Genomic DNA, 14,058 nt, shown 5'->3' with positions numbered 1-14,058 from the left:
GTAATCTAATTTTTCATGTGTGTTGTAAACCATTTTGCAACAAAAATATAAAGAGAATAAAAATAAACTGTGCTCGTGGTCTTGCCACCAGGTGACAGTCTTTGCTACCTTTGGTGGTGTATTCTTCTAGGCCGTCAGTTCTTTTTGCAAGTACACGCACAGAAATGCCAATATGCACAACTGCTGGAGGCAGAAGCTGTGTCTTTGGAACCTTTCTTTTCTGCATGGAGCACAGCATCCGTTAACTGTACTGATTAATGTATTCTGTGCATTTTCAGAGACACTTTTTCACTGCACGAACTACATGGTTCAGACAGTTAGCAAGAGAAATGTAGGAGTTATCTTTGATAAGCCAAATATAGCTGGCTTACCTCCAGGCAGCTGATAAAAAGCATGTACAGTTCAGTTTTGTCTTCCATTAGGAATGCTTTGCTTTCTAACAGGGACAGGTAGTCCTGAATATATTCTTTTACTTCATGGAAGCTGTGGAAAGACAAATATTATCCCTGGTTATCTCAGATCTGCAGACTCATAAAAAAGAAAAAGCATCTGTTCATCTATCTATTTCTGTGTGTGTGTATAAATGTATACATACATACGTGTATATACATAACTTGTAACATGATTTTATTGAAAATATTTTAGCACAATATTTGAGAAATATAAAATTCCATATTTTAGATCAGCTGTTCTCAAACTTTTAGTCTCAAGACCCTGTTACAATCTTAAAAATTACTGAGAACCCAAAAAGCTTTTGTTTATGTGGGTTATATCTATCTTATTTACAGTATTAGAAATTAAAACTGAAAAATTTCAAAAATATTTATTCATTTAAAATAACAATAAACCCATTAAATGTTAAAATAAATAACATATGAAAAAATAAGCTATTTTCCAAACAAAAATTAATGAGAGGAGTGGCTTTGTTTTATATTCCTGCAAATTTCTTTAATGCCTCGCTTAAAAGAAGTCAGCTGACTTCTTTTATCTGCTTCTGCTTCCAATCGCTTGTCCTCCATTGAAATACTGTATGAAGAAAATCTGGGCTTGCACCTTATGAAGTTAGAAAAGGCAGAAATATTTCAATAGTGTTTGCAGGTAATTGTGGATATTCCTCTTTGATACTGTACCAAAACTTCATCAATAATCATTTGTAAAGGTTAGTTGCAGTGGGGAACCTGAAACCATATCAATCCATTTCCATTAAAACCAAATGGTCTATGTTGCACTTCAACTGGATTTTTTTGACCCGTGCATGATTTTGTGATATCAGGCAGTGGTTATTTGGAAAATATTGGTTCACTGAGCAATGCAGAAATTGCAAAAGTTGACACATTTTAATTCTACAATATATTTTTTAAAACCCACCCACATTCATTAATATCTCCACCGATCTCAAAAAGTCGTGAAGTGTTAGAAAGCTGACAAGCTCATAACAGAGGATATAAGTTTTCCAAATTTTTCATTTTTGCTTAAAAGCTTGAATTTTGTTATTAGTAACAAACAGTTGTTTTGATGTGACCAGCTCACTCTGTTTTCAAAAAAGTGTTTGTCAGCTGCCCAGATCTGAATAACCGTAGTTTGTCAGTCATTCTTTCAAGCACGGATGGCATTCCATGAAAAAAACAGCCTGTTCATACCTCACAAGATTGTTCTGAGGGATTTTCTCTGAGATAACAATTTTACTTTGGTAAGCATTGGAGTGGTTTGTGTGTACTTTCTAAGTCCACAGAATATTAAAAAAGTCAAATTCTCAAGGGTAAAGATTAAGTAAAATTAGTAGGTGAAACTGGCATTTTTAAGAACTTCTGTGCACAATGGGGAAGGAGACATGGCTGCTGCTACAGTCTTCTTCATGCCAAGATGCTGGCAGCTTCTACCTCTGCTTCTGGGACATCACTGCAAATCAACATGTTGAAAATAGCAAAAACTGTGAGAGAACCCCCTCCCCCACACCCCAAGGGTCCACATCGATGCGCTGAGGACTGTGGTTCTAGATCAATGTGCACCCCACGGGGATTCTACTCCTGGATGTTGTCGACACCCAACCTAACCGAGGAAATACACGCATGGAGTCCTTGCTCAGCGGAATGTCATTGCAGAGGACAGCTAGGACACTGAGGTGAGGGAGAGTCTAGGTTACCATCCTAAAAATCACAAAACAAGGGAGCTGTGCAAGTCGGATGAGAGCGGCAGATTCCTGACCCTGAGTTCTGCACGCTTCACAGCACCACAGTCCCTTCCCAGCCACAGTCCCTTCCTAGCATTCTGTCTTCTTCTTGCTAAATAGCTCTTGTAGCTGTGCTAGACTCTTGTGCCTATGTGTGAAAATGTCAAAACGCACAACCAATGCAGTAAATAAACCAGGCTGTCCCTCACTGAAAAAGCTTTCCAAAATCAGGTACTGGTCATGAGAAAAATATGAGGCACCCAGAGAAAGCCATGATGAAGAGAAAAAGAAGTCAGGGCTTTCTCAAGCCAATTTCCAAGTTAACTCTCTCACCTGTACTTCAGCAGCAGTTTCAGCAGCACTGAGCGGATGACAGGAGTCTTGTCCACAACGTCATTAAATGGAGACAGAGATTTTGTGTGTTCACGGCTTCCTTAAACCAGAAAGAGAAAGGTAGCTCACTGTCACATCAGACACACTAAAGTGAGAGGAAGAAATGAATCTGTAGGTTTCTAGGAAGAAAGCAACTTACTTTGGGGAGCATCTCTTAAGAGCCCCTTTTGTACAAAGAGTAACGAAAGCAGGTCCTCTATCACCCTCTTCTGTGGTGGAGCATTGTCCTTGAAGCACATGGTGGACACCAGGTCTACAAAGAAGCTGTTGCACATCTGCCGGAACTGTGCGTGCTTTCCCACGGCTTCCCTGAGGGACAGTCGAAAAACAAAGACTGTGGAAGGTGACCAGAATCCCTTCATACAGGCTGGTTTGAGATTTGGACAGAATGTCGTTTTTAAATAGGTCCAAGTGGCTCCTCGCATGGAGTAGCACTGGTCTTCACAACTGCAACAGATAAGTCCTGAGCCTCATCTCTTCCCAGGAACGCTCTTGTCACTTGCACCAGCCAGCAATACCCTCCAGTATCCCCAAGCATGACAAAGAACCCCCCAACAGGGCTTGCCTTATGCCCCACTTTTACGATGCCTCAGAAGGGAGGCGGTCTAACCACTCAGGGAGCAGGGCTGAGGCCTACCAAACCCAGAGAGCATCACTCCTTCGAACCACCTCTGCAAAGCTTGACAAGAGCTGGGCTCACCCTCAGGTCAGAGAGTGTGAACGGCATTTACACATCAGCAGGACAGACCAGTTGCATCTGAATTCCTTGTGTCTCTCATGAGGACTCTCTTTATCTTATGACTTTGTTTATTTCCTCTAAATTTGCTGTCTTCCAAATCCATATATGTGTATATCTTGGGGGCAGAATAAAATTGAGACCCCAGATGTTTATGGAAGTACATAAGTGGTAGTCTGTCTTACGATAGTTCTCTGAAGTCAGGTTTCCTACCAAATGTGAGTTAACAGAGTTTATATTTCTGAATACTGTCTTTGAAAAAAAGGAGGGGAAAAAGAGAGGAAGCTTTCTTAAGAGAAAGGTTGTTTTACCTGTGCTCTTGGGAAACGGTGGGAGAGAATCTGTCGGGTAAGCTGGTTAAACAGTAGGGGCATAGCATCTGCCCTGGGGCAAGCCAGGCTTTGATGCAGTGCAGGCAGTACATGTGGTCACAGGGCAGGCAGACAGGATCCTGCGCATCTCCCAGGCAGATGGGGCACGGCTGGACACCAAACCTAGCATCCAAGAAGGGCGGTCAGTTCTGAAGCAGAGAAGCAGGCCAGAAGCAGCTGCCACACCAGAGGATCAGAATCCTCTCCTTCATGGATCCCAAACCAAAGATGCTACCTGGTGAAGGTCCTGCTGGCATCGTCCTTACATTTGCAGAGAGTGCTCATCACAGCCATAAACGGCCTGTGGGTCTTGACGTCAGAGTTCTCCTGGAGACACTGAAGAAAGGCGGTGACGAGGAGTCATTAGCAAGGAGGGAAGGCTGAGGTCGATCGGGCAGGGCGAGTTCGTGAGGCCATGGAGGGAGCCGTGCAGCGCCCACAGGCCACCGGCTGGAGGTGCATGGAGGCGGGACTGGCATATGTCTACAATGCATGTTTCTGATTTTTTGTTCAGCAGCTTCCTTAACTTCAAAAGCCCGTTTTGTGATTATGCTGCTTTCTAGGAGAACTAAATTCTCAACCTCTGATTTTCTCCCTCTTCCTCTATCTTTCTTTTAAGGTCTCCATCTCTCCCCCATTATGCTGTATTTCAAACTTTAAATAACAACAATGTAATGACCATCTGTGCATCCACCGACAAGCTTTAAGAAATCTCGGGATTTTTGGAATATTTGCTGTAGGTCACTTTTTAAAGAAACAAAATGTTGCAGATACAGTTGCAACTCCATGTCTGTCTCTGATCACATTTCCCTCCCTCCCCTCCCCAGAGATAAGCACATTCCTAAACTTCTGCTTGCAGGACATTTGCATGCATGCACAAACATCGAGTTATTGTTTTGAATGTCTTAAAACTTTATATCAATGACACCACACTATGCCTAGGCTGCCGCGACTTGCTTTTTCCATTGATACGTGTAAGTCCATGCCATTCATGTGAACTTCTGTGTGGTACCAGCTGAAGAGTATACTAGTTACCTGCTTTCTGGTTAACAGGCATTTAGAATGTTCCCAAATTTTTGCAATTCCGAACAGTCCTATACCCAACATTATTGCATGTGTCTGCTCGAGTACAAAAGGGAAGTCTCTCTGGGTAAATTTAGAAGTGTAAACACTGGTATTTAGGAAATGCACATCTTCAACAATGTAAGATAATGAATTTTATAGGCATGCTTCTGGAATTTTGTGGTTAGGCATGATATTTGTATAGATGTTTTTATATTATGTATATCTTTGGGCATTATAAGCTTAAGGAAAGTTCCCTTCTATTCCTAGTTTGCCAAGAGTATTTTTTCCCTAGACCATGGATTTTATCAAATGCTTTTTCTCTACCTTTTGAGATGATCATTTGGAGTTTATCTTTTAATTGACAGATTTTATGATTTTGAGCCATCCTTGAATTCCCAGGATTAGCCTTACTTGGAAATGATGTCTGTATATTTAGTGCCCTGAAAAATTTGATTTGTTAATCAACAACTCAATTCAAGAATGGGCAGAGGACTTAGAAATTTCTCCAGAGAAGATGTACAAATGCCCCATAAGCACATGAAAGGGTGCCCACATTACAAGTCATTAGGGGAATGCAGATCAAAACCATGATGGCATGCTCACCTCACACCCATTAGGATGGCTGTTATCAAGAAAACAGAAAATAAAAAGTAGTGGCTGGGATGTGGAGAAACTGGAACCTAGGGGCACTGCTCGTGGGAATGTGAAATGCCACCACTGTGGAAAACAGTGTGGCAGCTCCTCGGAGAGCTGAACAGAGAACTTTCACGTGATGAGGCAATTCCACTTCTAAGTTTATCTCCCAAAGATTTAAAAGTAGGGACTCAAACAGGAGCTCGTACACCCATGTTCATAGCAGCATTAATCGTAATAGTCAAAAGGTAGAAACAACCTAAATGTCCATCAAAAGATGAATGGGTAAACAAAACATTTCCTTACAATGGAATATTATTCCACCTTAAGAAGGAATGAAATCCTGACACGTGCTATAATGTGGATGAACCTCTGAAACATATATGCTCAGTGAAGTAAGCCAGATGTAGAAAAAGACAAATATTGCATGGTTCCAATTCTATGAGGCACTGGGTGGTACAATTCAGAGACAGACGGCAGAAGATGGCTCACTGTTTAATGGGGACAGTTTCAATTTGGGAAGATGAAAAAGTTCTGGAGATGGATGGTAGTGATGGCTACACAACACTGTGAATGTAATTAATGCCACTGGATTGTACACCTAAAAATTGATAAAATGGTAAGTTTTATGCTATGCATATTTTACTCCAATAAAAAATACAGCAGTGGCCTAATGGTTGGGTGGTAGATGGCAAGGACAGGGACAATACAGACTGAAAGCCAATGTCTTTATGATCTGTTGCAAAACATCTGGAAAGACTTGTCCATGATACTTTGGAAGTCAGGTCATGAGCCAGGAGAATCTCTCTCTACCTGTCTGTCACCTACCTGTCTATAATCCAGCTAACCTTTTGCAGCTTTCAACAAAGTCCTGTGGGAGGCTTTGCTGACTGTTAGCTCAGGCAGCTGTAAAGAGGTAGCTCTGAAAGGAGATGGGATTTGAGGCCCGTGCCTTCCTCGAGCAACTCCACTGAAGACCTCCTGCCCAGACAACGGGGGCCGGCCACACGGCAAAGACCGGATGAAGAGCAGTGCTCCCCACCCCAGCCTCTCCCTTCACATGGCCTCAAGGGGCCACCCTTAAACTGGAAGGGGTTGGCAGAACACCAAGCCAGTACATACAAGCCAAGCTTTGAGCACAAGAACCAGCTAGATGAGATCTCTGGCTGAGTTACTCACACATGGATCTATCTGGAAGTAAATAAACCAGAGCCCATTAAGATTTTGAGGTCATTATATTGCCAGAAAATCCACCCCCACGTCTAACCTGCAAAAACCTGTGAGTGTGTGTATCCCAGTGTGCAGGGTCCAGAACACTCATCCTTCAGTTTCTAGGTTATCCACCTCCAAGAACCACACAGGCCAGCTACCCTGGTCTGCATGTGGAAGAGCATGCAGGGGCACTTGTTTGGCCAGTTGGGTGGAAGAGCACACCAGCAGCTTCCTAGAGTTCTTTTTTTTGAATCATTATTAACTTTACTTGTCACTCATTATAGACACTGGTCAACTTCCACATGAAAAGTAGAAATCATGCACTTCCACCTAGTATTCTATAGAATGAAGTTGTACCACAGACCACACTAACTACACAGCAGAAGAGTTACTAAATTAAAAATATTTTATATTCATGCCTTAAGATGTCCCCCAAAGATTTGCTTTTATGTGTATAATTACAAGCATCTATACTCCACGAAGCTAGTTCCTCCTTAGATCAATGTGGTACTTTTAATATCCCTACCAGACCATGCTTCCTAGAATCCATTCTTTGTTTTTTCCCTTATCTAAAGAACCTCCAAGTCCTATCTGGGCATAGGACCACTCCTCTAAAGCTTCCTGCCAGGGGACAAGTCCAGGTGACTAAGTTTAGGACAATGAGATATGAGCCGAAGTGGTGTGGGCATGTCCAGGGCTGTATTCTTAAGGGAAATAGGTGTGCCTGCCCCCTTCTTTCTGTCCCCTGGGCTGTGACACTGGGAACAGCCTTTAAGGCTATAGGATGGACGTTGTATGTTAAGGATGACAAAGGGCCAAGACAGGAGCTTGGGCGCCTGCAGGGAGCTGGTACGTTAGCTCTGCACTGCTTAAGCATGTCCTATTCCATGAGAGAAATAAGCTTCTGTTTTGTTTAAGCCACCGATGTTTTGGTCATGTCAGAGTGCACCGGCATCTAGCATCCATGCTGACCCCCTTTTGTTGTCTTCCTGCATTGCCCAGGCTGAGGGCTTATGGCTGCCTGTCTCAGATGCCCCCGATGGTGACAGCCCTGGATGCCAACGAGCTTCTGCCCACTAGATGCGCTCATGGGAAGGTCACAGGGTGAAGGAGGCAGAGACCGGGTTTTCTGAGTGGCCACTGTTGCTGGACAGCATGGTCACAGAGATGGTGGCTTTTCTGCAGGGCACTGTCCCATGGCAGAGGCACAGTGGCTTCCTGCTCCCCTGGTCCCATTGACAGCACTATCGTGTGAATCCCCAACTCCAGTGGCATCGACTGGCATCCCTGTCTTCCTGACCTTGGTAATGGTAACGGCTCCCCCAGGAGGCCACGCTGCTGCTCTGTTCTGGGGTTACCCAGAGGCTGGCTAGAGCCGACTCCTTCATCCCTCCCAAAGGTTTCACAAGCATGTCCTCTGCATGAATCCCTTTCTGTGTACAGTTATCAGAATAGTTTCCATTCCTGCAATGGACCCTATTTATTCAATGATATACTGTGACTTAGCGATTGGGAGAGGGTAATTAAACCACCATTGAAAATGTAGTGGCCTACAGATAAAATCACCTTCCTGTGCACTGCTAGATAAGGTTGTCGGGGAGCTGACAGAGGAAGCACGAGCCGGCAGGCAAGTGTCGGGTCACGCTGCAGTCACTTCATTTTGGAAAAAGGCAAATCTGTGCTCACTGCTAAGATGAGCCCAACACTCACCTTGTCTAGTAAGAAGACGTAGTTGGTCACCAACTTGCGCAGCTCGGGAATCTGACTCTCAGTCCCCAGAAGTACATGCTCCACAAAGAGTGCAATGGAGAAAATCCGATTCCACTGGGCCCTGTCAAGAGGGGTGTCGCTCACTCAGCGATCACAGGAGACATGGGGGGTGGGGGAGGCGGTGCCAGGCAGAGGATATGAAGACAAGAATAGGGTCCAGGCTGGAGGCCGAGGGGGGCTATACCCAGGCCCTGCAAGCTGCTCCCTGCCCTTCTGCTCACTCTCCCTCCAACACTTGCTAGGACAGGACTCGGTGGCTCACGTTTGATGCCCACACATGTGCGGCCACCATGGCCCACTCGTCTGCTATGTCCTACCTCGCCTCAAGCCCAGCACAGGAACTGCTGCCCTGGAAGTCCACCCTGACCCTGACGGCCTGTGACCTCTCACTCGCCCTATCTGCCCCTGCCGTCCTTTCTCCTTGCTCCTTTCTGTCACAGCGTTTCCTGCATGGCACCATCGCAACCTGCTCGCTTTTCCGTGGCCCCCACACATGGTGGGCTCCGAGAGCACAGTTTTCTTCCCGTGTGTCCATCACCTAACAAGCTGCCTGGCACTTAGTGAGGGTTCGACAAATGCCAAGTGAGGGAACAAAGACAGAGCCCGTCCCAGGGCAGGGCGTCTGCTAGACCTCCCTACCACGTGCCAGGACTCACAGGCGACAGGAGCACATGCCGAGTGCTTCCAGGAGTGACGGCTCCTGTATCTCACCTGACTTCCCTGATGGTTCGGGACAGGCTGCCGCTGCCTTGCAGGTAGCCGTCAGAACAGATGAGCTCCAGCGGCATGGAAAGATTCTTCACCAGCTGTAACCAAGCCTGGGGACTCGGCTTCAGGATATCTCTCGTCAGCATTTCGGTACAGGCCACAGCTGCAAATGCATCCAAAGTCTGGGAAGAGGGAGAGCGGGCACCTGACTGAGCAGTCCCCCCACCCCACCCTTTTTTGTTTTTTGGCTGCTCTAAATCCTTAGGCCAGACACCTGGCTGTTAGTCCCATGTGATCTTGGGTTCCGAACCTGTAACTTGATCTTTTATTGTCTTGGGATATAGGAAGCTTTAGTTAGATGTGTTCTTCACATCTCTGAGTTATGCTGACGTATGTGTCCCGTGAAGTCCCCATAGGCCTTGCATTCCCCAAGTGGAGTTAGAAGCACTCCAACACTCGCTCAGGACAGGCCACAGCCTGGGCCTTCCCAAGAGGGGCCATACCATCTCACGCCCAGCCAAGTCATGTTTCTGAGCAGCTTCCATCAGGCTGTGTAGAATTTGGGGGTGGACAGTCAAGATCCTAGAGAAGTTCTGCAGCCGGCTCCTGAAATGCTGGTAGGCGAGGTGCACCCACGGTAGGGAGAGCCCTTCCTCCGGCACCCCTGATGCTGCTTTTAATTCATTGATGCAGGACCACAGAGCCATCTGCAAAAACTGTTATTAACAAAAGATTTTAGAACATATTTTTAAATTACGAAAGTGATATGTCTTCCCTGTGGAAAACTGAACTATTCAAAAACTCCAAAGGAGAAAATTAAAAATTATTCTTACTATCACGATTCTCAGTGTACTCCTGGGTACCCTTCTGACCATTCTTATATCTGTATCTCTTGTCCCTATCATCCCGAAATCAGGATCACAGTATTCCTGACTTTTTCCACCTGTGAACTTTCCTATCACTAAGTTACTTGGAGAACACCATCTTTAATGCCTGCATAACAGCCCCTCCAATGGCCACACTTTACTCTCTCCATCCCGTATTTTGTTATTTTTTTAAAGATGACTGGTAAGGGGACCTTAACCCTTGACTTGGTGTTGTCAGCACCACGCTCTCCCAAGTGAGCTAACCGGCCGTCCCTATATAGGGATCCGAACCCGTTGCCTTGGTGTTATCAGCACCACACTCTCCCGAGTGAGTCATGGGCCGGCCCGCATCCCTTATTTTTGGACGATTAAATTGTTTCTCATTTTTTGAAACAAAGCTGAAGAGAATATTCCTGTGAATAAAACGTTTGTCCACATTTCTGGTAGTTTTCTTAGGACAGAACCAGCAGTTCAGATGTGCCAGGTTCTGGATTTGTCCTGCCGGACGGTGTTCCAGAACACCCATGGCTCACACCACCTACGCTCCCAGCGCTGACTGCTGTCCTAGAAGTCAGCTTTGCAAACGAATACACAAAATAACCGTTTGCATTTTGTTGATTTACTACTGAGACTTGGCAATTTTTTTAATGTTTTCTGGATATCTATATAATTATTCTGTTAATCGTTGGTTTACAACTTTTACCCATTTTTAAAAATTAGGGTATTTTCTTATTGACTCCTAAGAACACTTTACTAACTTTTAGTCATATTGATCGTGTATGTTCTCCTCAACTCTGTCACTTTCCTTTTTATATGCTAAAGTTTGAAATTTTTAGGTAGTCAAAAGTATCAGTCTTTCCAAAGAATTCCATTTATTATTTTTACCCTGTGGGGTTAGTTAAAAAGTTACCTTAACTTTCTTCAAGAGAAACTAAACATTTAAAAAGAAGGCATTATGGGGAAACTGGAGGTTTTCTTGTATTAATGAAAAGCTCTGTGTTTTGGGAGGCCCCGGGCAGCGGGCTGAGGCTCCAGCACCAAGCATGGTGAGGAGTTCGAGCAGCACGTTCACCCCCCAGCATCCCTCGCAGACCACATTCTGTCCCCCAGACCAAACAGCACCAGCTCCAGGGAGCCGAGGAGCCGTTCCTGTTTGTGTCCAGTCCATGCCACACAAGCGTCGCGACTGACCCTCAGAGTGTACCTTTAGCTCCTCCCAAGTGGACACGCGCATGGTCAAGAGAAGAAAGTCCTTCAGGTAGCCCTGCAGAAGCTCCTGCTGCTGCTCCTCACGGAGCTGGGCAAGGAACCTGCCCAGGAGAGTCTGCTGAAAAATTTCCACCAACTTCTTTGACAGTCCTGCAGAGTGGAAACCAAAGAGCGGCCTGGAGTGAGACTCCAAATCCCACCTCTTGCCTTTCATCCAGGGGCTCAGCTTCCCAGCCAAGGCTCCGCAGGACAGTAGCGCTGGATGAACCCAGGAAATGGGAGCTCAGAGACAATAGGGCGCCTGCTGCCTGATCTCACGAGAGGAACGGTCATCGTCTAGACACTTGAGATATTTTCCCAGTGGAATATAAGCAAGAAAGGTAAAATGAGTGTTAAATTTGGGTCTTAAATAGCCAAGCTAGCCCCATAGGGAAAAACCTATTCGAGACAGACTGAGTTTTATGTTGCAGGTCTATTAAGTCATAACGTGCTTCAAGAAAGCCAGGATCCAACTGAATCAGGGATGAGGGGGCTGCTCTTCAGGGTCTGGGGTCACAAACGACTCAAACCAGTAAGACCTGCCTTCTAGTGGACGGGGTGCTGCCCCCACGTCACGTTCTGTCATAGAAAAGCAGGGTCAGCTAGGGCACTGCCCTGAAAAGAGGAAATATTCTCTCATTGGGAGAGACACTGCTTCAAGATTCTTCAGAAAAAGTAGAACAATTTTCCAGAAAAATAAGTTCATCTTTGAGTATTTTGCCCAGTACTATAAATAAATGTTGAAGAGGTTATTTCATGTAAGAAAGGCAACTTTTCCAGAAATGCTGTGTTATCACTGATTTTTCTGGAATGACTGTGGCCAAGCCCCTTGGCATGTGACAGCAGCATGCAGTGCTGTGTCTGGGGCATGGCTTAGGGGGTACCAACAGCTTGATCTGGAGGAAGAGGATGCTCTGCTCTAGTTATGGCATTTACTGAGGAAGGTTCAACTGGGGACATCTCCTAGTCTTGTGCCCTCATTGCCCAGAAGGCTCAGAATGAAAATGACCCACTTGTGGATAACAGGTCTCTTGCTCCCAGAACACATCCTATGTCACCATATCCCTTGCCATCACTAAAAATCATCTCCCAGGTATCCTATGCCATGAGACTTGAAGGCTTCTGAGATGTTCACTCCTTCGGCAGAACTTTAAAATGAGGGAGTGACATCAATTTGAGCCTATTCTGCATGCAAAGAGTTCAAACTAAAAACTCCAAAGTCAGCCTTGCCAGAGCTTCCACCTGTCTGCACCTCAGTGTCAGGCATGTCTCTGTGAGTGAAAGGCTTGTTCACCTGTGTGGAATCTGGCCTCACCTTCAGCACTGGTGATATACTGAGCCTGGACCCACAGCTCTTCCATATAGTCCTTGATCCTCCAGCTAAATGGGACGTCATTGCAAGCATTCTCTGAAAGGTTCATGTAGTTCTGCACCAGAATGTAGGACATGTCACTTTTAGGTCTGCAATGAGGCAAAGGAGGACAAGAGCATGGTTTGTGAGACGTGCTCAAGACACAAGGCCAGAAGCTGCAGGTGTCAGCTCTTTTCAGTCCTCAGGCAGCTACTCGTCTGTTTCATGTTCTGTTATTAACGAACTAGACGATCTCATCTAATTCCTTTGTTTTATAGGCAAAACAAAACAAACCACTACTTGCCCCAAATCTCTGTGGGACCAGGTCTTTTGGTCCCTGGTCCCGCCTTTCTCCTATGCCTCTGCAAACAGAGCGCCACCTGCCAAAGCAAATCTTTCTTGCATGAACACCAGCAGCACCTCTTCTTCTGAGTAAGCATTGCCACTGGCAGCTCAGATTCCATTTATTTACATATCCTTTATTAACCTACATCCCTGAAATCCAAACAGGAAGCCTTGGGAGGGCAGGTGAGCTTGTATGCCACAAGATCAAGCCAGGGACAGGTCGTGTAGCTCCCATCATAGAATGTGGGATGGTAAAGGGAATATACGGCAAATGGCTTTCCCAAGCACCTGGAGTTGAATCTGGCTATTTTAGCTGTAATGGGTGCTCTGAAAGCAGGGAAATGAGGAGAGCGAAGACACAACGGTTCTTCAGAACAGTAGTGAACTTCCTTTCGTTACTGTAATACTACAATCCTTTAAGCTGCAAAAAGAGCCAACATAAATGTTATTTTAAAGGTGACACCATACTTCATAAAATACTTGGAAGAGCATATTGAGCACTGCTATGTTATGATTTTCTTCCCTTCCCCTAAAAAAAGCTTTCTATTCACCTTGTGTTATTCATGACGAGAGGAATGTCCAGAAGCTTAACATGCTTGAAAATAAACATCCAAAGATCTCTTGCCCAGGTTGCAGCATCGGGCCTGGTCAGTAGCTCAAGGTTGCCATCCCTGTCGATGAAAGATATCATACTCGCCAGGAGAGGTGTGACTGCACCTTGGACCCGCTTCCAAAGAGTTTGCCTGCAGCACAGGAGAGGGACAGAGTCCCCGTTATGCTTTAGAGTAACCACAGTGGGCACCTGCTAGCTTTTGACATTTTGTTCCTTCTTGAGCATCAACAAAACATCTAGTCTACTAGTTCCCACACGACAGCTATGGCAATAAATTGAAATTCTCATCACTTTTAAGTACTGGAAAAGAGACACACGAATGGAAATGGGGCTAAGATCAGAGGCACTGAAATGGAACTTAATTCTACACCTAATGAACTGGGATTAGTTCACGGAAAAGGCACAGCAGTGTTTGCTTAATTTTTTTATTAACTATTTTCCAGAGCACGCCATCTAGGTTTTATAAAGAAAGAAAATAATGACCAAATTCATCTGGAAAAAACAAACGTTTTAAGAAAAAATTCGGTTGTTGGATAGAATATAATAAAGATGAAGAGACCAAAGTAAATTTGTTCCA

The 14,058-nt window shown here is 45.0% G+C and overlaps 1 protein-coding gene across 1 annotated transcript in view; it reads right to left on the bottom strand.

The window, feature by feature from the left end:
* The window catches only part of RNF213 (ring finger protein 213), a 99,906-nt gene that overhangs the window by 19,694 nt on the left and 66,154 nt on the right, over nt 1-14,058 (bottom strand). The window contains exons 36-46 of the mRNA XM_063080384.1: nt 13,420-13,611; nt 12,488-12,633; nt 11,129-11,283; nt 9,562-9,774; nt 9,062-9,240; nt 8,291-8,411; nt 3,906-4,006; nt 3,611-3,793; nt 2,703-2,872; nt 2,504-2,603; nt 372-483 (exon numbers count right to left, since the gene is read on the bottom strand). Coding sequence (XP_062936454.1) covers nt 372-483; nt 2,504-2,603; nt 2,703-2,872; nt 3,611-3,793; nt 3,906-4,006; nt 8,291-8,411; nt 9,062-9,240; nt 9,562-9,774; nt 11,129-11,283; nt 12,488-12,633; nt 13,420-13,611 — 1,672 coding nt within the window. The remainder of the gene's footprint in view (nt 1-371; nt 484-2,503; nt 2,604-2,702; nt 2,873-3,610; nt 3,794-3,905; nt 4,007-8,290; nt 8,412-9,061; nt 9,241-9,561; nt 9,775-11,128; nt 11,284-12,487; nt 12,634-13,419; nt 13,612-14,058) is intronic.

This window comes from Cynocephalus volans, chromosome 16 (assembly GCF_027409185.1).
Source record: "Cynocephalus volans isolate mCynVol1 chromosome 16, mCynVol1.pri, whole genome shotgun sequence".
Lineage (NCBI taxonomy): Eukaryota > Metazoa > Chordata > Mammalia > Dermoptera > Cynocephalidae > Cynocephalus > Cynocephalus volans.
The sequence above is the reverse complement of the archived record's forward strand: the minus strand, read 5'-3'. Positions and strand labels throughout refer to the sequence as shown.